General features: G+C 37.4%; 1 protein-coding gene across 1 annotated transcript in view; it reads left to right on the plus strand.

The window, feature by feature from the left end:
* cps1 (carbamoyl-phosphate synthase 1, mitochondrial) overlaps positions 1-24318 on the plus strand; it is a 130577-nt gene that overhangs the window by 81948 nt on the left and 24311 nt on the right. The window contains exons 28-32 of the mRNA XM_062068881.1: positions 3897-3972; positions 9213-9290; positions 13983-14090; positions 16469-16558; positions 16630-16800. Coding sequence (XP_061924865.1) covers positions 3897-3972; positions 9213-9290; positions 13983-14090; positions 16469-16558; positions 16630-16800 — 523 coding nt within the window. The remainder of the gene's footprint in view (positions 1-3896; positions 3973-9212; positions 9291-13982; positions 14091-16468; positions 16559-16629; positions 16801-24318) is intronic.

Here is a 24318-nt window from a genome sequence, read left to right on the forward strand (position 1 = left end):
GAGTATATAAGAGAATTGACAGTGTGTGTACCTTCAGTGATGAATGATGAGCAGAGGCAAAGTTTTGAGTGTTTTCTTTAGCTCGCTTTCCATGTTTAGGTATTCACTGTGTCCAGCTGCCTGAAAGCGGGTGACTCCACTGTAGAAATGGCCTGCATGTCTTCTGGCACATATGGCTCTATCAATGTTGTCCTGGCTAGCAGTCCCTCCGTGTCTCTCTTTACTAGCTTCGTCGAAGCATGTTGCTTTTGTAGCTGTTTCAGAAGATTTGAATTGCTGTTTTGGGCAGTAGATAGGATCTTTGATCCAAGACACAACCATCATTTAACTAAAATGTTCTTTTCTTTGTGCTCGACAACAGAAAAGTAGTGAGATTATCTCCATGTTAAAAAACACGGCTTCTGGCTCTAATATTATTTAGCTCATTCACGTAAGAGACTAGACGTATAAGATTTCATGGGATTTAGCGATTAGGAGTGACAGATTGTTTGGTAAACGTATAGCATGTTCTATATGTTATAGTTATTTAAATGACTCTTACCATAATATGTTACGTTAACATACCAGGCACGTTCTCAGTTGGTTATTTATGCCTCATATAACGTACACTTATTTAGCCTGTTGTTCACTATTCTTTATTTATTTTAAATTGCCTTTCAAATGTCTATTCTTGGTGTTGGCTTTTATCAAATACATTTCCCCCAAAAATGCGATTTATACTCCAGGGCGACTTATGTTTTTTTCCTTCTTTATTATGCATTTTCGGCCGGTGCGATTTATACTCCGAAAAATACGGTAGTCATACGTTTCTTAATTTTAAAAAACGAACGCCATTAAAGAATACTAAAGGGCACAAAAACACATCAATTGAATTCATTTTAATCAGCCCCTTCAGTCATCCAGCAGCTTTAAAATTATAAAATGATGTTGCTGAATAGACGACATGTCTAATAGTTTTATTTCTGACAGTCCACCAAAATGTTGACACACACTCGTAGACAACTTGCACGTCCTTCTCACACGTGCTAAGTAAAACACTAAATAGTGCTCGCAAAACGCAGGTGGGTATTGATAAATCACATTGCGTGTGCTCAATAATTATATTTGCATCTTCTGCTCCCAGTATTGTGGGTGTTTTTGATGATCAGTATATGTTTTGCATATTAACGAAGACAGCGCAAAATGCTTTGCACGTCTTATTCACGCTCACTTAACAGACGCAACCCTCTGCTCACAAGTTTAGTAGATCAGCTTGGTGTTTTCACTTCACTTCCTTCATAAATGTTCCTACTTCCCCCTCAGGATTAATAGGGGTCAAAAATGTAGTTAATAGGGGTCATCGATCTAATTAAGCATCATAAATGTAATAAGCGTCGTAAAGGTAATAGGGGTCATAAAGGTAATAGGGGTCATAAATGTAATAGGGGTCATAAATATAATAAATGTAATTAATATGGGGTCATCAATGTAATTAAGCATCATAAATGTAATTAATAGGGGTCATAAATGTAATAGGGGTCAAAGATATAATAAAGGTCATAAATGTAATTAAGCGTCATAAATGTAATTAATAGGGGTCATAAATGTAATAGGGGTCATAAATGTAATAGGGGTCATAAATATAATAAATGTAATTAATATGGGGTCATCAATGTAATTAAGCGTCATAAATGTAATTAATAGGGGTCATAAATGTAATAGGGGTCAAAGATATAATAAAGGTCATAAATGTAATTAAGCGTCATAAATGTAATTAATAGGGGTCATAAATGTAATAGGGGTCATAAATGTAATAGGGGTCATAAATATAATAAATGTAATTAATATGGGGTCATCAATGTAATTAAGCGTCATAAATGTAATTAATAGGGGTCATAAATGTAATAGGGGTCAAAGATATAATAAAGGTCATAAATGTAATTAAGCGTCATAAATGTAATAAGCACCATACATGTAATTAATAGGGGTCATACATGTAATTAATATGGGGTCATCAATGTAATTAAGCGTCATAAATGTAATTAATAGGGGTCATAAATGTAATAGGGGTCATAAATGTAATAGGGGTCAAAGATATAATAAAGGTCATACATGTAATTAAGCGTCATAAATGTAATAAGCGCCATACATGTAATTAATAGGGGTCATACATGTAATTAATTGGGGTCATAAATGTAATAGGGGTCATAAATGTAATAGGGGTCATAAATGTAATGAATAGGGGTCATAAATGTAATAGGGGTCATAAATATAATAAATGTAATTAATATGGGGTCATCAATGTAATTAAGCGTCATAAATGTAATTAATAGGGGTCATAAATGTAATAGGGGTCATAAATGTAATAGGGGTCAAAGATATAATAAAGGTCATAAATGTAATAGGGGTCATAAATGTAATTAAGCGTCATAAATGTAATAAGCGTCATACATGTAATTAATTGGGGTCATAAATGTAATAGGGGTCAAAGATATAATAAAGGTCATAAATGTAATTAATAGGGGTCATAAATGTAATTTATAAAGGTCGTAAACGTAATACAGGTCATAAATGTAATTAATAGGGGTCATAAATGTAATAGGGGTCATAAATGTAATGGGGGTCAAAGATATAATAAAGGTCATAAATGTAATAGGGGTCATAAATGTAATTAAGCGTCATAAATGTAATAAGCGTCATAAATGTAATTGGGGTCATACATGTAATTAATAGGGGTCATAAATGTAATAGGGGTCATAAATATTATAGGGGTCAAAGATATAATAAAGGTCATAAATGTAAATAATGGGGGTCATCTTTGTAATTAATAGGGGTCATAAATGTAATTCATAAAGGTCGTAAACGTAATACAGGTCATAAATGTAATTAATAGGGGTCATAAATGTAATAGGGGTCAAAGATATAATAAAGGTCATAAATGTAATAGGGGTCATGAATGTAATTAAGCCTCATAAATGTAATAAGCGTCATACATGTAATTAATAGGGGTCATACATGTAATTAATAGGGGTCATAAATGTAATTCATAAAGGTCGTAAACGTAATACAGGTCATAAATGTAATTAATAGGGGTCATAAATGTAATAGGGGTCATAAATGTAATAGGGGTCAAAGATATAATAAAGGTCATAAATGTAATAGGGGTCATGAATGTAATTAAGCCTCATAAATGTAATAAGCGTCATACATGTAATTAATAGGGGTCATACATGTAATTAATTGGGGTCATAAATGTAATAGGGGTCATAAATGTTATAGGGGTCAAAGATATAATAAAGGTCATAAATGTAATTAATAGGGGTCATCATTGTAATTAATAGGGGTCATAAATGTAATTTATAAAGGTCGTAAACCTAATGCAGGTCATAAATGTAATAAGGGTCATCAATTTAATTAATAGGGGTCGTCAATTTAATTAATAGGGGTCATAAATGTAAGTAATAGGGGTCATAAATGTAATAAGGGTCATAAATGTAATTAATAGGGGTCATAAATATAATTAATAGGGGTCATAAATTTAATTAATAAGGGTCATAAATGGTTTAATACACACAAACCTTTAATAAATCAGTTTTCTGAGTCCTAAATGACAAATATCACAACCAGTTAGTTATACTTATTTGACATCAATTGGTTGATGTACTTTTTTAGAACCTCGTTGTGACCCAAGGATGCAGCCTTCAGTCCAAGGAGCGTTGGAACGTCACAAACAAAATTGTTTTGAAGAGCCTGGAGTGCTTTCCATCTAAATTGCTCCTTTTCTTGTTGGCCTTTTTTTTTTCTTCTGTTTTGCAGACCTTCCTCCCAATGACGCTGCAGCAGGAGGCTTCTATGCTCCTGGTCCTCTCACCCGGCCTTCTGCCTCACTCCTCTGCTTTCTTTCTCTGTCTCACTAGTGGCTCGGCCATGAATGTTGCACACGGAGAGGGAGACATGAAGCGCTTTTTGAAGGAGGCCAGCCAGGTGTCCCAGGTGAGTGAGTGAGAGTGAGAGAGTGTGTGTGTGTGTGTGTCTGTGTGGTCTAATGGTCGGCACGGCATGAAACACACACACACACACACGCTTCATGCCGAGTTCTCCCTCTGCTTTCAATTATCTGCAGCTAGCAGCTGATGTAGCTTTTGGCTAGTTGTGTTTTTTTGGTCATTGCACCCCCAAGTGGTTCGGGGGCAGCTGTCCCTCCCAAATAAACAATTCCACTAGAAGAATACACAAATACTGTGTATGCACTGGTTAAGGGTGTAACGGTACACAAAAATGTCGGTTCGGTACGTACCTCGGTTTAGAGGTCACGGTTCGGTTCATTTTCGGTACAGTAAGAAAACAACAAAATATAAATGTTCTGGTTATTTACCAAAATGTGTAAACAATGGCTTTATCCTTTTAACATTGCTTTAAAATAGCTGTGTGTGATGGATGTGAGCCACCACTAGGCTGATCAGTGCAACAGCAGGCAGTCATGAATGCTAAGCATACCATACATATACACACAGGGTCAATTGCCAGGGTTAATGTGGTCAACATATATCACATAAAAACTACATAAGATGAGGCTCAGAATTGGTTTCTTAACAAAACATTTCTACATATAAAGTGCAACATTTCCACATAAAGTGCAACATTAAACTGCTTCAAGTTGTTGTTCAGATTAAATAAAATGACAAAACTTTTCTTCTACATACAAAAAGTGCAACATTAAACAGTTTCAAGTCAACTCAGCCTCAGATTAACTTTTCTTCCCCCCTCCAGCCTTTAACCCTGGTGACTTTCACTCAATTTTCATGTTTTTTGCCAGAAAAATCAGTTTATCCACATTGTCTGCAGAAAGAGCAGACCTGCTTGCAGTTACAATGTCTCCAGCTGTGGAAAATACCCTTTCACTGGGCACGGAGGTAGCAGGTATGGCGAGGTAGTGCCTGGCTAACTTGGCAGTAAGAGGATATGTGGGCTCATTGTTCTTCCACCATAGAAGTGGGTCAAAATCTAGTTTTTATTGCAATATGGTCTTAAATCTGCTGCTATAAAAACACCAACGGCATTTGTTATTGCTTTAGCCCTGCCTGACTCGCCAAGGAGAGGCTGCTTGAATGCGGTGGGAGCTGTTTGCTCGTCTTCCTCTTCGTTGAAGCGATGTTATCCATTGTTGTATCGCACCGCAAAGCTGGAATGTTCCCAAACGGGAGATTTTAACGAGGCAGGAAGGTCTTCCAGCTCTGGCTTTTACATGTTGTAGTAGCCCGGGCGTTGCTAGCATGCCGTGTGTTGTGCCTCGGTGTGCATTGTTTACACAATGTGCTGTACGCTACTTAATATGTCCGTGTGGAAACTCGTTCGGTGCACCTCCGAACCGAACCCCCCGTACAAATACACGTCCCGTTACACCCTTAGCACTGGTGTTGTCCCAATACTAATATTTTGGTGCCGATAAATTTTAAAAAAAAAATGTTTTGGACGCTTTTCAAAATAAAAGGGACCACGAAAATGTCATTATTGGCTTTATTGATATATTAAACATATGTTTCTTATTGCAATCAAAGAAGAATGTATGGAGTAAATAAGATTTTGAACACACAAGACAACTTGTCTTTTAGTAGTAAGTAGGGTTGTCCCGATACCAATATTTTTTATTTCGATACTTTTCTAAATAAATGGGACCACACAAAATTGCATTATTGGCTTTATTTTAAGAGAAAATCTTAGAGTACATTAAACATGTTTATTATTGTAATTTAGTCCTTAAATAAAATAGTGAACATACTAGACAACTTGTCTTTTAGTAGTAAGTAAACAAACAAAGACTGCTAATTAGTCTGCTGACGTATGCAGTAACATATTGTGTCATTTATACACCTATTTTGTCAACATTATGAGGGACAAACTGTAAAAATTTATTATTCATCCACTTGTTCATTTACTGTTAATATCTGCTTATTTTCTGTTTTAACATGTTCTATCTACACTTCTGTTCAAATGTAATAATCACTTGTTCTTCTCTTCTTTGATACTTTACATTAGTTTTTTATGATACCACACATTTAGGTATCGATCCGATACCAAGTAGTTACAGGATTATACATTGGTCATATTCAAAGTCCTCATGAGTCCAGGGACTCATGACTTTATAAACATGTGAATTTAAAAAAAAAAAAAAGGAAAAAATATTTTGTGATGATAAAAAATATCGATGTAATCATAGTAGTATCGACTAGATACGCTCTTGGACTTGGTATCATTACAGTGGATGTCAGGTGTAGATCCAACCATGGCATTTGTTTACATTCAGTAGCGCTAGCTGGCTGTTAGCGGTGAGCTATTGTATCCTCCTATGGTGTGTAGTGAAGCATGTTTAGCTATTCCTCGTCCTCCACTGATAATGTTACTTGTAAGAAACGTACTTTGTCGCCTTGGAGGCCAGGATTAGTGATTTAGAAGTAGCTAAAACACTGCAGACTGTGGGTGGATGTTAGCTGCTCGCTAGCTAGCCATGTCTTAAAGCACCTCTTCCTGAGGGTGTTTCAGTGTTATAACTTCACCTTTATCTTTAGTTTTAGGCCAAAATGCGCCCGTTCTCCCTTTTCTGTCTACACACTGTGTCTGCTTGTAAGTACTGTGTGTGCACGCTGCCGAACATGCTCCTCTGCTCGTAATACCAGCAATGTCACGACGTGACGACGCGTCGTCATACCCGCTAAAAAAATGGGGAACCAGTACTTTTCAAACAGAGTATAGTAGCATTTTTGATGAATTAGTACCGCGATACTATACTAGTACCGCTATAACGTACAAGTCTAGTAGTAAGTAAACAATTAGTCTGCTGACGTATGCAGTAACATATTGTAATTTTATTTTGTCAACATTATTCATCTACTTGTTCATTTCCTTTTAATATGTGGTTATTTTCTGTTTTAATATGTTCTATCTGTATTTATGTTCTCCTACTCAGTGGCCTAGTGGTTAGAGTGTCCGCCCTGAGATCGGTAGGTTGTGAGTTCAAACCCCGGCCGAGTCATACCAAAGACTATGAAAATGGGACCCATCACCTCCCTGCTTGGCACTCAGCATCAGGGGTTGGAATTGGGGTGTGGAAGTTGCGTCCTCGCAGTCCCACTGTCAGACACGGCACAGGAGCCAAGCGTGCAGCTTTTAACAAGGTTTTAATATAAATAGGTTTTTATCACAATCTTTCTCCCGCAGAACGTGACTTTTCAGTCACGTCCGTATCCTCTTTCTCCTCCTGCTCCCGTCCGCTTACTGTTAAAGACAACAAATGATTAGATTAACACGTACCACCTGTGAAATCTAATCAGCTGCCAGCTGTGTTTCGCCGTCAGCACTGCCACGCCCCCGTCTGATGGTGCTCTGTCCTCAGCACCATGGACAGAGGCGGTGACCTTTGCTCTTGCAGACAGCGCTGGCCACATCTCCCTCCACATGGGGGTTAAATCACCAAAAATTATTCCCGGGCGCGGCACCGCGGCTGCCCACTGCTCCCCTCACCTCCCAAGGGGTGAACAAGGGGATGGGTCAAATGCAGAGGACAAATTTCACCGCACCTAGTGTGTGCGTGACAATCATTGGTACTTTAACTTAAATGTAGGGATGTCCGATAATGGCTTTTTTGCCGATATCCAATATTCCGATATTGTCCAACTCTTAATTACCGATACCGATATATACAGTTGTGGAATTAACATTATTATGCCTAATTTGGACAACCAGGTATGGTGAAGATGAGGTCCTTTTTAAAAAAATTAATAAAATAAGATAAATAAATTAAAAACATTTTCTTGAATAAAAAAGAAAGTACAACAATATAAAAACAGTTACATAGAAACTAGTAATTAATAAAAATGAGTAAAATTAACTGTTAAAGTTAAAGTACCAATGATTGTCACACACACACACTAGGTGTGGTGAAATTTGTCCTCTGCATTTGACCCATCCCCTTGATCACCCCCTGGGAGGTGAGGGGAGCAGTGGGCAGCAGCGTAGCCGCGCCCGGGAATCATTTTTGGTGATTTAACCCCCAATTCCAACCCTTGATGCTGAGTGCCAAGCAGGGAGGTAATGGGTCCCATTTTTATAGTCTTTGGTTAGTACTATTAGTGGACCAGCAGCACGCACAATCATGTGTGCTTACGGACTGTATCCCTTGCAGACTGTATTGATGTATATTGATATATAATGTAGGAACCAGAAATATTAATAACAGAAAGAAACAACCCTTTTGTGTGAATGAGTGTAAATGGGGGAGGGAGGTTTGTGGGGTTGGTGCACTAATTGTAAGTGTATCTTGTGTTTTTTATGTTGATTTAATAAAAATAAATAAATAAGAATAAATAAAAAGATACCGATAGTAAAAAAAAAAAACCCGATACCGATCATTTCCGATATTACATTTTAAAGCATTTATCGGCCGATAATATCGGCAGGCCGATATCGGACATCTCTACTTAAATGTAATAATCACTTATTCTTCTGTTGTTTGATACTTTACATTAGTTTTGGATGATACCACACATTTGGGTATAGATCCAATACCAAGTAGTTACAGGACCATACATTGGTCATAATTAAAGTTCTTCTGTGTCCAGCGACGTATTTCATGAATTTATAAACAATAAAACAATGACTAAACATTTTGTGACTTAAAAATATAAAAAATAATCAACTATATACAGCTCTTGTACTTGGTATCGTTACAGTGGATATTTGTATAGATCCACCCATTTGTTTACATTGAGTAGTGAAGCATGTTTAGCTATTCCTCGTCCTCCAGTGATAATGGTACTTGAAATAAACATACTTTATTTGTCGCCGTAGAAGTGAGGATTAGTGATTTAGAAGTAGCTAAAACACTATTAAATCACAACTTCAGTGTTTATATCTTCACCTTTATTGTTAGTTTTGAAGCCAAAATATGTTAATTCTCCCTCTTCTGTCTCCACACTGTTTCCACTTGTGTGTGTGTGTGTGTGTTGACTCACATGCGCCTCGGCTCACATTACTAGTAATGTCACCATGGCACACCATCATGTCCATTAAATGTTTTCTTTTTTAAAGTAGCTGTATTTTACAAAGGCAGTATAGTACCTTTTTCACTTGGTTAGTACCAAGTAAAAACAACATTTTAGACATGATTAGGATCTAAAACCCAGCATGTTATTGCAGGTCTATTCCTCAACTTGACGTATGTTTGATCTCTCCCGAAGGAGCATCCTGTCGTTATTACCAAATTCATCCGTGGTGCCCGGGAGGTGGAGGTGGATGCTGTTGCCAAAGGTGGAAAGGTGAGGCGTTTATGTTCCCCTCAGTCGTTTTTGTAGCATTATCCCATCAATGTATCACTGTGGGCCTAATCTACTCCAAGTAGCATGCACGTGCAAACTCCATAGCACACGCAAAGCTGACCTACTAAACGACTGCCTCCCTTAACGGAGTAAAAATGAGAAACTGCAATCCATTTAGTGCACCGGTGTCAAAACTCAAGGCCCGCGGCCCACATAGGAATTAAATAAGTTTATTTCAGTCATATAATCAACCATCAACCATTTTGCGCTACCAGTTTAACAGTACAAATTATACATATTTAACAATCATACACATTTACACACAAAAAGAAAAGAAAAAGAATGACCGAAAAAGGAATAAGCTGAAGCCACACTGCAAAAAGTCAGTGTTCAAAAACAAAGAAAAAAAATACAAAAATTAGGGTTATTTTATTTGAACTAAGCAAAATTATGTGCCAATAGAACAAGAAAATTTGGCTTGGCAAGACTTTCCAAAACAAGTAAAATTAGCTAACCTCAATGAACCCAAAAATACCTTTTTAAAATAAGTATATTCTCACTAATAACAAGTGCACTACTATAAGAGTATGTATTTTCTATTGTTTCATTGAAAATAAAACAGCAAAGTCCATTTGGCTGTCATCTGTTTTAATTATGAGACACAATTGAGTCAAAGTCATGATTTTTTTTTTTTTTTACATGCTTGAAATAAGAAATTTTTACTTTAAAAAAGTAGTTTTATACTTGAGTGTTGCTGACACAGCTTTGCAACAGTTGATATTCTAGTTCCAAGCATGTTTTACTCAATATAGCTCATCAAATCTCAGCAACAAGCTGTAATATCTTACTGAGATCATTTAGGACCAAAACCCTTAAAACAAGTAAAACACTCTTAACATAAAATCTGCTTAGTGAGAAGAATTATCTTATCAGACAGAAAATAAGCAAATATCACCCTTATTTGAGATATTTCATCTTAGATTTCAGTTTTTGCAGTGCAAAGCTTATATTTGCCTATCCTATACATTCACTGAAAATTTAATTGCCTGGAACATCGTTAAAAAAATAAATGGGATGAAAGTAATCGTTGCTATATTTTATAATTTCAATTTTCACCTTTCAAGGTTTTCTTAAACCTTAACAAAGAACTACATGTCTTCAACTCATCACTGAGCTTGTTCCACCATTTAACTCCTAAAACTGAAATACCGGTACATTTGTATTTTATATTCCTTCTTACTTTACCTACTTCAAAAATCAATATCCCCTGTAAATTTATAGTTTTCTCCTCTTAATTTAGATAACCTAAGAATACAAGCTGGAAGGCTGTTGTTCTTCACACGAAACATAATTTCAATTGTTTTTAAAAATGAACATATGGCCCGCAAAATAATTGTACCTGGCCCGCAAACACCTGGAAGTATGTGTCAAAGTACTTGATATTTTCACACTAAATGTAATGGATTTTTTTTTTCATTTTGACAGAAAAAATATATGTACTGCTTGAAATTACATACCTTTTTGAACTTTAATAGTATCCAATGGACGGGGACGACATGGCGCAGTTGGGAGAGTGGCTGTGCCAGCAACCTGAGGGTTGCTGGTTCAATCCCCACCTTCTACCATCCTAGTTACGTCCGTTGTGTCCTTGAGCAAGACACTTCACCCTTGCTCCTGATGGGTCCTGGTTAGCGCCTTGCATGGCAGCTCCCGCCATCAGTGTGTGACTGGGTGTGTGAATGGGTGAATGTGGAAATAGCGCTTTGAGTTCCTTTAAATAAAAAAAAAGGTAGAAAAGCGCTATACAATTATAACCCATTCACCAATATTGCAACAACTATTACAGTATATTATCATACTTTCCAAACATGTTTTTGTCTAAATAAAAATACTTAACTACCCATCAAATTCATAAAATTTACAAAAATGTTTACGTTGTTCTTTACCGCATATTACTGTAACTACTCTTGTTTTTTTGCCTTCAAATTCTGTTAAATGAGCTGCCAGTTTTTGACTGTAAAATCTATGGTTGTTGTTTCCAACGGTGTATTACTGTAAATGGAAAGACGTACATTTGTTTTTACGCTAGAAAAACTGGCAGCTAAGTTGCCAAAATAAATAAAAAAAACGTGTACTGTTTTTCCTTGAACAATATAATGTTGTAAAAACCAATGTCAATTTAATACTGCAATTCTGGCAAGTAAGCTGCCAGCTTTTTCCTTGAAAAAAAACCCCAGTGGTAACCCTAACCCTGTTTTTATATTTACTGTAAAATGTTGTAAGGAATTTAAAAAACACTATTTTACAGTAAAATGTTGTAAATGTGAAATTTTTACAGTAAACTCGACAATCTACTAAAATAATATATATATAATTTTAATATATATGTATAGTGTGTGTGTGTATATATATATATATATATATATATATATATATATATATATATATATATATATATATATATATATATATATATATATATATATATATATATATATATATAATGAAATCCAGAGGCAAATTTATACATTATTCACTGTTACAAGCAGCCCTCTGATGGCAGCCATAACTGCCATGTGGCTCTCAATGAAACCCAGTTTGACATCCCTGGTTTAGTGTGTCTGTCTTTATCAATATGCAGAACAGATGTGGATCATCAGAACATCCACAATACCAGGAGGAAGAGATGCAAATGTCATCCTTTTTGCACTCACAAGTGTGATTTATCAAGACTGAAACTGTTCTGTGGATGATGTTTTGGGTCTATTTTGAGTACAGTACATGCCAAAAGTTTGGACATACCTTTCCATTCAATGCTTTTTTTTTTAATTTTCATGACTATTTACATTGTAGATTGTCACTGAAGGCATCAAAACTGTGAATGAACACATGTGGAGTTATGTACTTAGCAAGAAAAAGGTGAAATAACTGAAAACCTGTTTTACATTGTAGTTTCTTCAAAATAGCCACCCTTTGCTCTGATTACTGTTTCGCACACTCTTGGCATTCTCTCGATGAGCTTCAAGAGGTAGTCACCTGAAATGGTTTTCACTTCACAGGCGTGCTCGAAACTCATCGAGAGAATGCCAAGAGTGTGCAAAGCAGGAATCGGAGCAAAGGGTGGCTATTTTGAAGAAACTGGAATATAAAACATGTTTTCCGTTATTTCACCTTTTTTTGTTAAGTACATAACTCCACATGTGTTCATTCATAGTTTTGATGCCTTCAGTGACAATCTACAATGTAAGTAGTCATGAAAAAAAAGAAAACCCATTGAATGAGGAGAAGGTGTGTCCAAACTTTTGGCCTGTACTGTATGTCTACAAAGTACGGGCAGACTGGCACAGTGACGCACAAACGGCTGTGCGAGAGGAGAAAATTGTGCTGCAAAGACAGACCATGGAGAAAGAGTCTGTGTGCTTGTCAATATATTTGGACTGGCATAAAAACAATTAGACCTTCAATTCAACAATATCATTTAAATAGAGATTAAATTCATAGCTGCTTACATTAAGTGGTTAATTAAAACACATTCAACTGATTCGTTTTGGTGTCTGCGTTCGTTTTTATTTATAAATATAAGATATGTCTCCTACAGTGTATGAAAAAACTTCTTGCACTATGCATTTTCTTGCACCCGCATCATTCGCCTGACAGAGCGCACTTTCTGCAAGCTAAAAATAGTTTGCTTAATTTGCACACGCTATTTAGTGTGCAAACTGAGTCGATCCGATTCTGATTCCTGGGGTGATTTGATTCTCGATTTTTAAAAAATAATAATAATAAACTAAACAAATTACAGGTTAAAAAAGCTTCTTCTGGTTGCATGGAGGTGGCCAAAAATTTTTTATAAATTGATTCTTATATATATACATAACTTTTTTTTTTTAAATAATAAAAAAAAAAAAAGGAATTAAATATTATTTCAAAGATTTCAAATGGATGTGTTAAAAAAAGAACAAGTGGACATCGGTTGCATTTCCTTTGAGTGAGATTATTGCACATTTAAATCTATTCATATTTAAAAAAATATAATATATTAAAATTATGAATCTAAATGTATAATTTAAAAAAAAATCAGTCTAAAAAAACTATTTTTTTGGATCGATTTGTAAAAAAAAAAAAAATTTGCATACATAATTTTATTTGAAAAATATTTGTAAAAAATATTGTTTTATCATGAATCTGTCTTAATCGACTTTTTTTTAAATGATGAATTTAAATTCATCATTTTAGAAAAAAAACATGTTCTAATTTTAGAAAAAAACTGATTATTTTTCTTAAAATTATTCATACATAATTAAAATAAAATTGTATCCAAAAAAATATTAAAAAAAAAAAAAAATTTTTTTAGTTCGATTAATAAAATAAAATCTATCACAATGAATAAGGGTTGCGATTCGGATGTGACTCGATTTTTTTGTTCCCCCCTGTTATATTCAGCACTTGTTCTTTAAATCTTATTTTGGCTATGAGAGGGTCATTTTGACAAAGTATTTCATTTTCATAACTGTGTTTTACACTTCCTGCCATATGTAATATGCAGAAATTTAGTTTAATTCCTCCCACAATGGAATGATGCGTGTTGTGACACCTTTACTAAACAATGTCTTTGTGTGTGTGTGTGTGTGTGTGTGTGTGCGTGCGTGCGCGCCTGTGTGTGTTTGTGCGTGCGTATGTGCGTGTGTCTAGGTACTGGTCCATGCAATAACGGAGCACGTAGAGGACGCCGGTGTACACTCAGGAGACGCCACGCTAATACTGCCAACACAGACCATTAGCCAAGGTTCCTTAGAAAAGGTCAGTTTTGTTCTGCGCACACACACGTACACACACACACACACACATACACACACGTACACTCGCACGCATTTGCTCTCCAGATGCGTTGCTCATGTGCATACAAGCAGCAGGTAAATATTTGCACAACACTAATGACCAATAGGAATTCCCTGAAGACCTTTTTTCCCCTTCATCAAGTCCTCCAGTGTACTTGGTACGTGACGCATGCTAACTGTTAGCATGTCAACATTAGCATGCGAGCACAAAACTTTTAGCTATAAAATTCGCTACACCTCCCTGATACCAAAGTATGTATGACTTGGTATGTGACACGTTGTAATGTTTGCTTGCTAACAGTGTTATAACAATACTCGCCGATTTTGCCGCCATACACTTTAGAGTGGTATTACTTGGTAGTTATCGCATGTTTACTGTTCGCATGCTACCATTAGCGTGCTAACTTTCTAAGCCAATTGTATAGCTGCGGACCTCCGAGTCACACAGCTCGGTACGTTACATATACTGTACATACGTTGCGTATAACGTATGCCAAATTTGCCACCAAACACTTCAGAGTCATATAGCTTGGTAGTTAACACGTGTTAACTGTTAGCATGCTAACATTTAAGCCAATTTTTTTAGCCGTTTCGTAGCGTCGACCGCATTTCCCCAGGAATTGTCGTATCTCCATTTTCTTCTGTTCAGGGTCCCAGGGAGCTGGAGCTTATCCCAGCTGACTGGTCGAATAGAAATACGACACCAGTGAAGTTGTCACGTTGTGTATATGGTAAATAAAAACAGAATACAATGATTTGCAAATCCTTTTCAACTTATATTCAGTTGAATAGACTGCAAAGACAAGATATTTAATGTTCCAACTGAGAAACGATTTTTCTTTGTGTGCAAATAATCATTAATTTAGAATTTAATGGCAGCAACACGTTGCAAAACAGTTGGCATAAGGGCATTTTTACCACTGTGTTACATGGCCTTTCCTTTTAACAACACTCTGTAAACACATTTTTTAAGCTTTTCAGGTGGAATTCTTTCCCATTTTTGCTTGATGTACAGCTTAAATTGTTCAACAGTCCGGGTATTTTAGGCTTCATAATGCGCCACACATTTTCCACGGGAGACAGGTCTGGACTACAGGCAGGCCAGTCTAGTGGCTTGGCATTGTCTTGCTGAAATAAGCAGGGGCGTCCATGATAACGTTGCTTGGATGGCAACATATGTTGTTCCAAAACCTGTATGTACCTTTCAGCATTAATGGTGCCTTCACAGATGTGTAAGTTACCCATGCCTTGGGCACTAATACACCCCCATACCATCACAGATGCTGACTTTTCAACAATCCAGATGGTTCTTTTCCTCTTTGATCCGGGGGACACGACGTCCAGTTTCCAAAAACAATTTGAAATGTGGACTCGTTAGACCACAGAACACTTTTCCACTTTGTATCAGTCCATCTTAGATTAGCTCGGGCCCAGCAAAGCCGGCGGCATTTCTGGGTGTTGTTGATAAATGGCATTGGCTTTGCATAGTCGAGTTTTAACTTGCACTTACAGATGTAGCGACCAGCTGTAGTTACTGACAGTGGTTTTTTGAAGTGTTCCTAAGCCCATGTGGTGATATCTTTTACACACCGATGTCACTTTTGATGCAGTACCGCCTGAGGGATCGAAGGTCCGTAATATCATCGCTTACGTGCAGTGATTTTTCCAGATTCTCTGAATCTTTTGATGATATTACAGACCGTAGATGGTGAAATCCCTAAATTCCTTGCAATAGCTGGTTGAGAAATGTTGTTCTTAAACTGTTGGACAATTTGCTCACGCATTTGTTGACAAAGTGGTGACCCTCGCCCCATCCTTGTTTGTGAATGTCTGAGCATTTCATGGAAGCTGCTTTTATACCCAATCATGGCACCCACCTGTTCCCAATTAGCCTGTTCACCTATGGGATGTTCCAAATAAGTGTTTGATGAGCGTTCCTCAACTTTCTCAGTCTTTTTTGCCACTTGTGCCAGCATTTTTGAAACATGTTGCAGGCATCAAATTCCAAATGAGCTAATATTTGCAAAAAATTTAGTTTTCCAGTGTGAACATTAAGTATCTTGTCTTTGCTGTCTATTCAATTGAATATAAGTTAAAAAGGATTTGCAAATCATTGTATTCTGTTTTTATTTACCATTTACACAACGTGACAACTTCACTGGTTTTGGGTTTTGTACAAACAATACACATTTCTCGCGGTTCATTTTTAGACCATCCATCCATTTTCTACCGTTAGTCCCACTCGGGGGCATTGTGCCTCAGCAGCAAGAACAGCAAGTCAGACTAGAATAATTCTCAAGTATCATGACATGTGTCATCTCTTTGTCTCCACCCGTTTAGGTCAAGTTGGCCACCCAGAAAATAGCGAAGGCATTCGAGATATCAGGGCCGTTTAACACTCAGTTTTTGGTGAAAGGCAACGACGTCATGGTAGGTCCTTGTACCAGACAGTCTGGCGTCGACGTGACTTCATTCATCTCGCAAATTGTTTGTCCCGGTAGGTGATCGAGTGTAACCTGCGGGCATCACGCTCCTTCCCCTTTGTCTCAAAAACACTGGGTGTGGACTTCATAAATGTAGCCACCAAAGTCATGGTGGGAGAGCCTTTGGACGAGGCCAGTCTGCCGTCGCTCCAGAAACCCATCATTCCTGTAGACTACGTGGGCATCAAGGTGAGACTTGAAAGTGTGTCTAGAGGTTTGTGAATGTGGGGAAAAGTTGCAATTATAGTAACAAGTCAAGACTTGGATTGGTCAGATCCAGTTTTAGTCTTAGACTAGAAGACTAAGATTGGCTCTTAGACTTAGCTTGGTCCGATAGTCTAAGACTAGATCTGACCAATCTGAGTCTAAGACTAGATCTGACCAGTCTGAGTCTAAGACTGGATCTGACCCATCTGAGTCTAAGACTGGATCTGACCCGTCTGAGTCTAAGACTGGATCTGACCAATGTGAGACTAAGACTGGATCTGACCAATCTGAGACTAAGACTGGATCTGACCAATCTGAGACTAAGACTGGATCTGACCAATCTGAAACTAAGACTGGATCTGACCAATCTGAGACTAAGACTGGATCTGACCAGTCTAAGTCTAAGACTAGATCTGAGAAGTCTAAGACTAGATGTGACCAATCTAAGTCTATGAGCATGAACTGATGAAGTCTACTCTGATGGGGGATGAAACATCTTCTAAGACAAACCAAACAGTCTAATTGTGATCCATTGAATGCCCCGAGACTACAAAGGCCCTATGAACGACAACATTCATAGACATCTTGCAAGTCAAGACCATCTGGAATCAGATGTTGTCCGATTATTTTTATTTTTCAGGTTGGGGTCGGATGTTGATTGACAGGACATTTCACAAGGTCTATTGGATATTGTTAATCGTTAATTTAAGTCAATCTGGTTACATTTTAAGTTATATGAGCAGCAATTTTAAAAGAAATACATACAGTAGTTTTACACATATTAGCCACAGATATATGCCAGTACGAAATATCTTGTAAATGTTTATTTACATAGCTTCATTGTTTCCAAGCGGTGTCTGTAACACGGCAGTAGAATGGCTGATCAAACAAAACAGAAGTCATGTTCATGGACCCACTAGCTGCGCAAGCTAGCTCTCCAATCAGCTAAACAGACTCAATAACTCCACGGTGACGTGTTGGTGAATTTACTGAGGAATTTGTGAAACTGAAACAAGACAAAAAGAATACCATTGTAAGTTAATAATACTAACACAGACACTCGTAAAGGTGTTAGCATATTATCTAATGCTAACAACGCTAGCTTGATTACATTATGATAGCATGTACAAATATGCATGAAAACACTCCTACATACGTCACACATGGGACGGTTTTGTGAGTAAGAATTGTTTTAGTTATATTTAAGGGTGTAACGGTACGTGTATTTGTATTGAACCGTTTCGGTACGGGGGGGTTCGGAACGGAGGTGCACCGAACGAGTTTCCACACGGACATATTAAGTAGCGCACCGCACGTTGTGTAAACAATGCGCACCGAGGCACAACACACGGCATGCTAGCAATGACTACTACTACAAAATGCAAAAAGCCAGAGCTGGAAGACCCTCCTGCCTCGTTAAGATCTCCCGTTTGGGAACATTCCGGCTTCGCGGTGCGATACAACAATGGATAACATCGCTTCAGCGAAGAGAAAGACGAGCGTCGTGCAAACACCGCATTCAAGCAGCCTCTCCTCGGCGAGTCAGGCAGGGCTAAAGCAATAACAAATGCCGTTGGGGTTTTTATAGCAGCAGATTTAAGACCATATTGCATTAAAAACTAGATTTTGACCCACTTCTATGGTGTAAGAACAATGAGCCCATATATCCTCTTACTGCCAAGTTAGCCAGGCACTACCTTGCCATACCTGCTACCTCTGTGCCCAGTGAAAGGGTATTTTCCACAGCTGGAGACATTGTAACTGCAAGCAGGTCTGCTCTTTCTGCAGACAATGTGGATAAACTGATTTTTCTGGCAAAAAACATGAAAATTGAGTGAAAATCACCAGGGTTAAAGGCTGGGGGGGGGAAGAAAAGTTAATCTGAGGCTGAGTTGACTTGAAACTGTTTAATGTTGCACTTTTTGTATGTAGAAGAACATTTTTGTCACTTTATTTAATCTGAGCAACAACTTGAAGCAGTTTAATGTTGCACTTTATATGTGGAAATGTTGCACTTTATATGTAGAAAGGTTTTGTTAAGAAACCGTTCTGAGCCTTATCTTATTTAGTTTTTATTTTATACATGTTGACCACATTAACCCTGGCAATGGACCCTGTGTGTATATGTATGGTATTGTTATGCTTAGCATTCATGACTGCCTGCTGTTGCACTGATCAGCCTAGTGGTGGCTCACATCCATCACACACACACAGCTATTTTAAATTAATGTTAAAAGGATAAAGCCATTGTTTACAAATTTTGGTAAATAAATAACCAGAAAATTTATATTTTGTTTTCTTACTGTACCAAAAATGAACTCAACCGTGACCTCTAAACCAAGGTACGTACCGAACCGACATTTTTGTGTACCGTTACACCCTTAGTTGTATTGTTAAACTTACAACCGTTGTTTGGACTGATGAATGAAGAATCCATAGGAGTAGTATTGCTGTGGACGGCCAGAAATTGAAAGCACTAAATCCAAGGACACTGCAGCACCTGCAGTGAGCGAACTTGTCTAAAAGATGGCACCATACCACAAATAATAACACAACTTTTCAGTGTGTTTGCTTGTTTTGTTGTAAACTATTTGTATTACGGCTGTCAGCGAAGAAAAGTCCTTAAATCAGCCTGCACTGTTTTATTAGGCCGCAGGGTTCAAAGTTTAGAGGAAAAAAAGTAGCGTTTTATAATGCGGGATTCACGGTACTCACGACTATAACGTTGACATTGTGTTAGGATTGTCCAGTTTATTACCGAGCGCCATATTTATAGCGTCTATATTGGTGCTGCAGGTTTTGCCAGGTCATCTTCCACTGGACCACATTACAATCACAGCAATTATTGCCCATTCCCCACACACCTGAGAATGGTTGGAAAGGAGGTAGCAGTGGAGGCTTTCTCCTACCAGCTGGGAGGCTTACATCTTAGATTGGATATGGGAACGTTTATGTGTCGCCAGCTGTTCTAAAGACATTTTTTTCCAAAGTCATTTCTCTCTCTAATTACGGCTGAGTTGCTGTAACAATGGTTGCCGTTTGAAGCCAGCCAGGCAGGTATAATCCCCCACTTTCACCGCCACCTAAAGTTTTCCATTTCTCCTCCGTCTGCTAGTGAGGAATATTAATCAGAGCTCTGAAGGTGCATTCTCCAGACCTGAAGACTACCACAGTTAACTTTTGGTCTATGAATGTTTCCCATAACGTTCCAATAGTCCAACAGAATCGTAGTTGGGTTCTTGTCCCTTGTTCGACACATACTGACAGAATTACACCAATAAAAAAACTATTCTGTCTTAAAGAGGACCTGCACTTTTTTTTTTTTAGGAATTTTGCCTATCATTCACAATCCTTATGTAAGACTAGATGACATGTGTTTTTTCTTTTTTTTATACATTCTAAATCATAAAATACAGCAAGTACGAGGTGGCTAACAATGTAGCTAAGAAGGGTACATTACTGCGCCCATAAAACCCTCTAAAAAAGCACCAACAATACCCCATTTACATATCGTGACCTGCATATTAACAAGTATAAGCAATATTGCTATTTATCATTCACAGTCCTTATAAAACACAAGAACATATTTTAATTTGTTTTGTGCATTCCTAAGTCATAAAATACGGCAAGTACAAGGGGGTTGACAATGCAGAAAATGACAATGCTCCATAAAGTCCTCTAAAAAACATCCAAAAAGTGCCAACAATACTCCATTTATATGTCATGACCTGAAATTAGCCATATTGTTATTACGAGTGCTAACACAGAGGAACTATTTTTAGCAGAGCTAACTAGCTTACGCTGCTCTATTGACATTGAGCTGGTGCATTGCCTCTGAGTTGGTGAAAGTCAATTCTAGATTATAAATCATGCCTTTCACCTGGATAGTAGAAGGTTGTGGACATAAACCCACAAGTTGGTCAACTATCACATCCAACTTAGACCCCGAGATGGCAAGAAAGACACGAAAAGACGTTCTTTTTGCGAAAACTGTTTTTTTTAATCTTAATTGTTCATGAAAAAGGGAAGATATAAACATCCCGTCAGTCTTTATCCCAGTGAGAGCAAACATTGCACAGTAAGTGATTGTTTTATTACATTTGTATAACTTGTTTAGTGTTTGACTAAAGCTGCATCTGTTTAGCACACAGCTTCTAAAACTTGTAGATCATCCTCCTTGTATTCAGGCTCAAAAATAGAAGTTTCTGGATCATCATTTGTCCCAAAGTAGTCTTTGTTGTCTCATCAAGTCTGCCATGATTAGTAATGTTGTTGTTGAAGGCGAGACACAAAAAAACACTTTTCTTTTTAAGCCTTTGAGGATTATGATGAATTGTTGATGTAAAGGGGAAGATATAAACATTCCATCAGTCTTTATCCCAGTGAGAGCAGACATTGTACAGTAAGTGATTGTTTTATTATGTTTGTATATCTGGTTTAGCACTTACAAATACTGCTACATGATGCTTAGTGTTTGTTTCACACACAGCTTCTAAAACTTGTAGATTATCCTCCTTATATTCAGGCTCAAAAATAGAAGTTTCTGGATCATCATTTGTCCCAAAGTAGTCTTTGTTGTCTCTCATCGAGTCTGCCATGATTAGTAATGTTGTTGTTGAAAGCGAGACACAAAAAAAACACTTTTTTTTTTTTTTAAGCCTTTGTGAGGATTATGATGAATTGTTGATTTAAAGGGGAAGATATACACATTCCATCAGTCTTTATCCCAGTAAGAGCAGACATTGTACAGTAAGTGATTGTTTTGTTTGTATATCTTGTTTAGCACTTAGAAATACTGCTACATGATGCTTGGTGTTTGTTTCACACACAGCTTTTAAAACTTGTAGACCATCCTCCTTATATTCAGGCTCAAAAATAGAAGTTTCTGGATCATTATTTGTCTCTTTGTTGTCTCAAGTCTGCCATGATTAGTAGTCTTGTTGTTGTTGAAGGCAAAGTGAACGTTGTGATGCGTCTGTGAAAATATGTATATATTACATGTTATCATGAATGTAATATACTTACATAAAACCTGGATAGAGGTTTTTGGATTTTTCTTAGAGTGCTTTATAGGTGGAACAGAGTGACTTGTATAAAACCTCCATTGTTAGCTGACTATTGCTAATGTTTATTTCCAATTTAGAATGCATAAAAAAAGAAAATAATTTGTCTATGAATGTTCTCATTCATCCAGGTCATTGTAGTCTTAGACTGTGAGCACGAACTGATGAAGTCTACTCGGATGAGAGGCGAAACGTCTTCCAAGACAAACCAAACAGTCCATTTGAGATCGATTTAAATGCCCTAAGAAAAACATGTTCTCTTCTTACATAAAGATTGTGAATGATAGACAACATTCCCAAAAAAAAGTGCAGTTCCCCTTTAAAACAAGATATTCATATTGTGTTGTCGTTCAAACGTTGTTACTTCTTTCCCCGACTGTGTTCGTTGTCAGAAACAATTTGAAGTGGAAATGTTTGACTTTATTATTTTCTTCTGCTTGGCTGGCGCCCGGAGATAAAATTGTCGAGGAGCGTTCACAATTCCTCCCGTCTCTAAGACGTAGGCGGTTAGCGGGGATATGGAGATGGCGACGCTCCGTTGTTGTGTATTGGGCTTGTGCTTTCACTGACACGTTTGCAACACTAAACCGTTATCATCAAGACACAGGGGTTTGTTTTTTTCATGTATGATGTTCACTAAGGCAATTTTTAGAGTATTTCAAATCGAAATGTTGCAATAGTTTACAAAGGGAGGGGGGGGGGGACATTTTGTTCATTGTTAGCTAAGTGACTGTTAGAAATGAAAGAATAACACCAAACATGAATAACTAAGTGACAATATATTGCGATCTGTTTTTGCGGTTTGAACATTGCATGCATGCAAGGATAGCTTGCGTTATTTCTGGTAGTCTTAGACCAGTGGTTCTTAACCTGGGTTCGATGGAACCCTAGGGGTTTGGTGAGTCGGGCTCAGGGGTTCGGCGGAGGTCAAAACACACCCGACTCATCGTGTAAATAAAAACTTCTCCCTAATCGGCGTATTAAGGATACGGCAACAGCTGACTGATTAGCAGGTGTGTAATTTGTTGTGAGTTTATGCACTGTTGGTTTTGTTGTTTGAACAAGGTGATGTTCATGCACGGTTCATTTTGTGCACCAGTAAAAAAAACATGGTAACACTTTAGTATGGGGAACATATTCACCATTAATTAGTTGCTTATTAACATGCAAATTAGTAACACATTGGCTCTTAACTAGTCATTATTAAGTACTTATTAATACCTTATTCGGCCTGGCCTTATTATAACCCTAACCCTTAGGGGTATAACTGTACACAAAAATTTCGTTTCAGTACATACCTCGGTTTAGAAGTCACGGTTCGGTTCATTTTCGGTACAGTAAGAAAAGAACAAAATATAAATGTTTTGGTTGTTTACCAAATTTGCAAAATTTTCCACCAAAAATATTTTTCTTAGTGGAATATTTGATGTGAAGTAATCGGAACCTTGGATAGGTCAATAATTCATAATAACATTGATTTTGATTCAATGTTATGTTTTGAGCAATGACAGTATGAAAGAAAAAAAAACAGCTTTGTTTTATTAGTCAACATTGCAACTTTTTCTAAATTACATTTCACCTTTAAGCTTTTCACTTTTGTTATGTTTTTGTTTATTTTAATAGTATTTTTGGAATGTGCCGTGGGCCTTTAAAACATTAGCTGTGGGTCGCAAATGGCCACCGGGGCACACTTTTGACACCCCTGCTATAGATAATAAAAATGTAATCCGATAAATCTATGGATAAAAAGCAGAGCCTGGCGACGCAATGCGCGTTTATCACAACTCTCTCGCTCTCTCTGTCTCTGCCCCTCACCAATGCTGCTGCGCTCACAATTTGTTTTGTTTTCAACCCCTTCTTAACCCTGAACGTACATTGAAAATAGACGCAACCCTAAATCAAAATGCCGGACATTTGAGGCATTTAAGAAACTCCGTCCGGACAGCCCCGCAAAAGAGGACATGTCCGGTGAAAAGAGGACGTATGGTCAGTCTATCGTAGCGCCGTCGATGCTAGCATGCCGTGTGTTGTGCCTCGGTGTGCATTGTTTACACAACGTGCGGAAAGCTACTTAATATGTACATGTGGAAACTCGTTCGGTACACCTACGAACCGAACCGAAACCCCCGTACCGAAACGGTTAAACACAAATACATGTACCGTTACACCCTCTAACCATGGCCCTAACCCTCTTACCCTAATCCTAACCAAATAACTCTAAATTAAGTCTTTGTTACTTAGAATATGTTCCCCATACTAAAGTGGTACCATAAACATATAACTTTGTCTTGAATTTGAAAAAAAACATTTTATTTTTCACTAAAGAAGGGTTCGGTGAATGCGCATATGAAACTGGTGGGGTTCGGTACCTCCAACAAGGTTAAGAACCACTGTCTTAGAGCAAAACAATTAGAATCATTGGAGCTGCGAGCAGCGT

The sequence above is a fragment of the Entelurus aequoreus genome, linkage group LG14, assembly GCF_033978785.1.
Source record: "Entelurus aequoreus isolate RoL-2023_Sb linkage group LG14, RoL_Eaeq_v1.1, whole genome shotgun sequence".
Taxonomy (NCBI): domain Eukaryota; kingdom Metazoa; phylum Chordata; class Actinopteri; order Syngnathiformes; family Syngnathidae; genus Entelurus; species Entelurus aequoreus.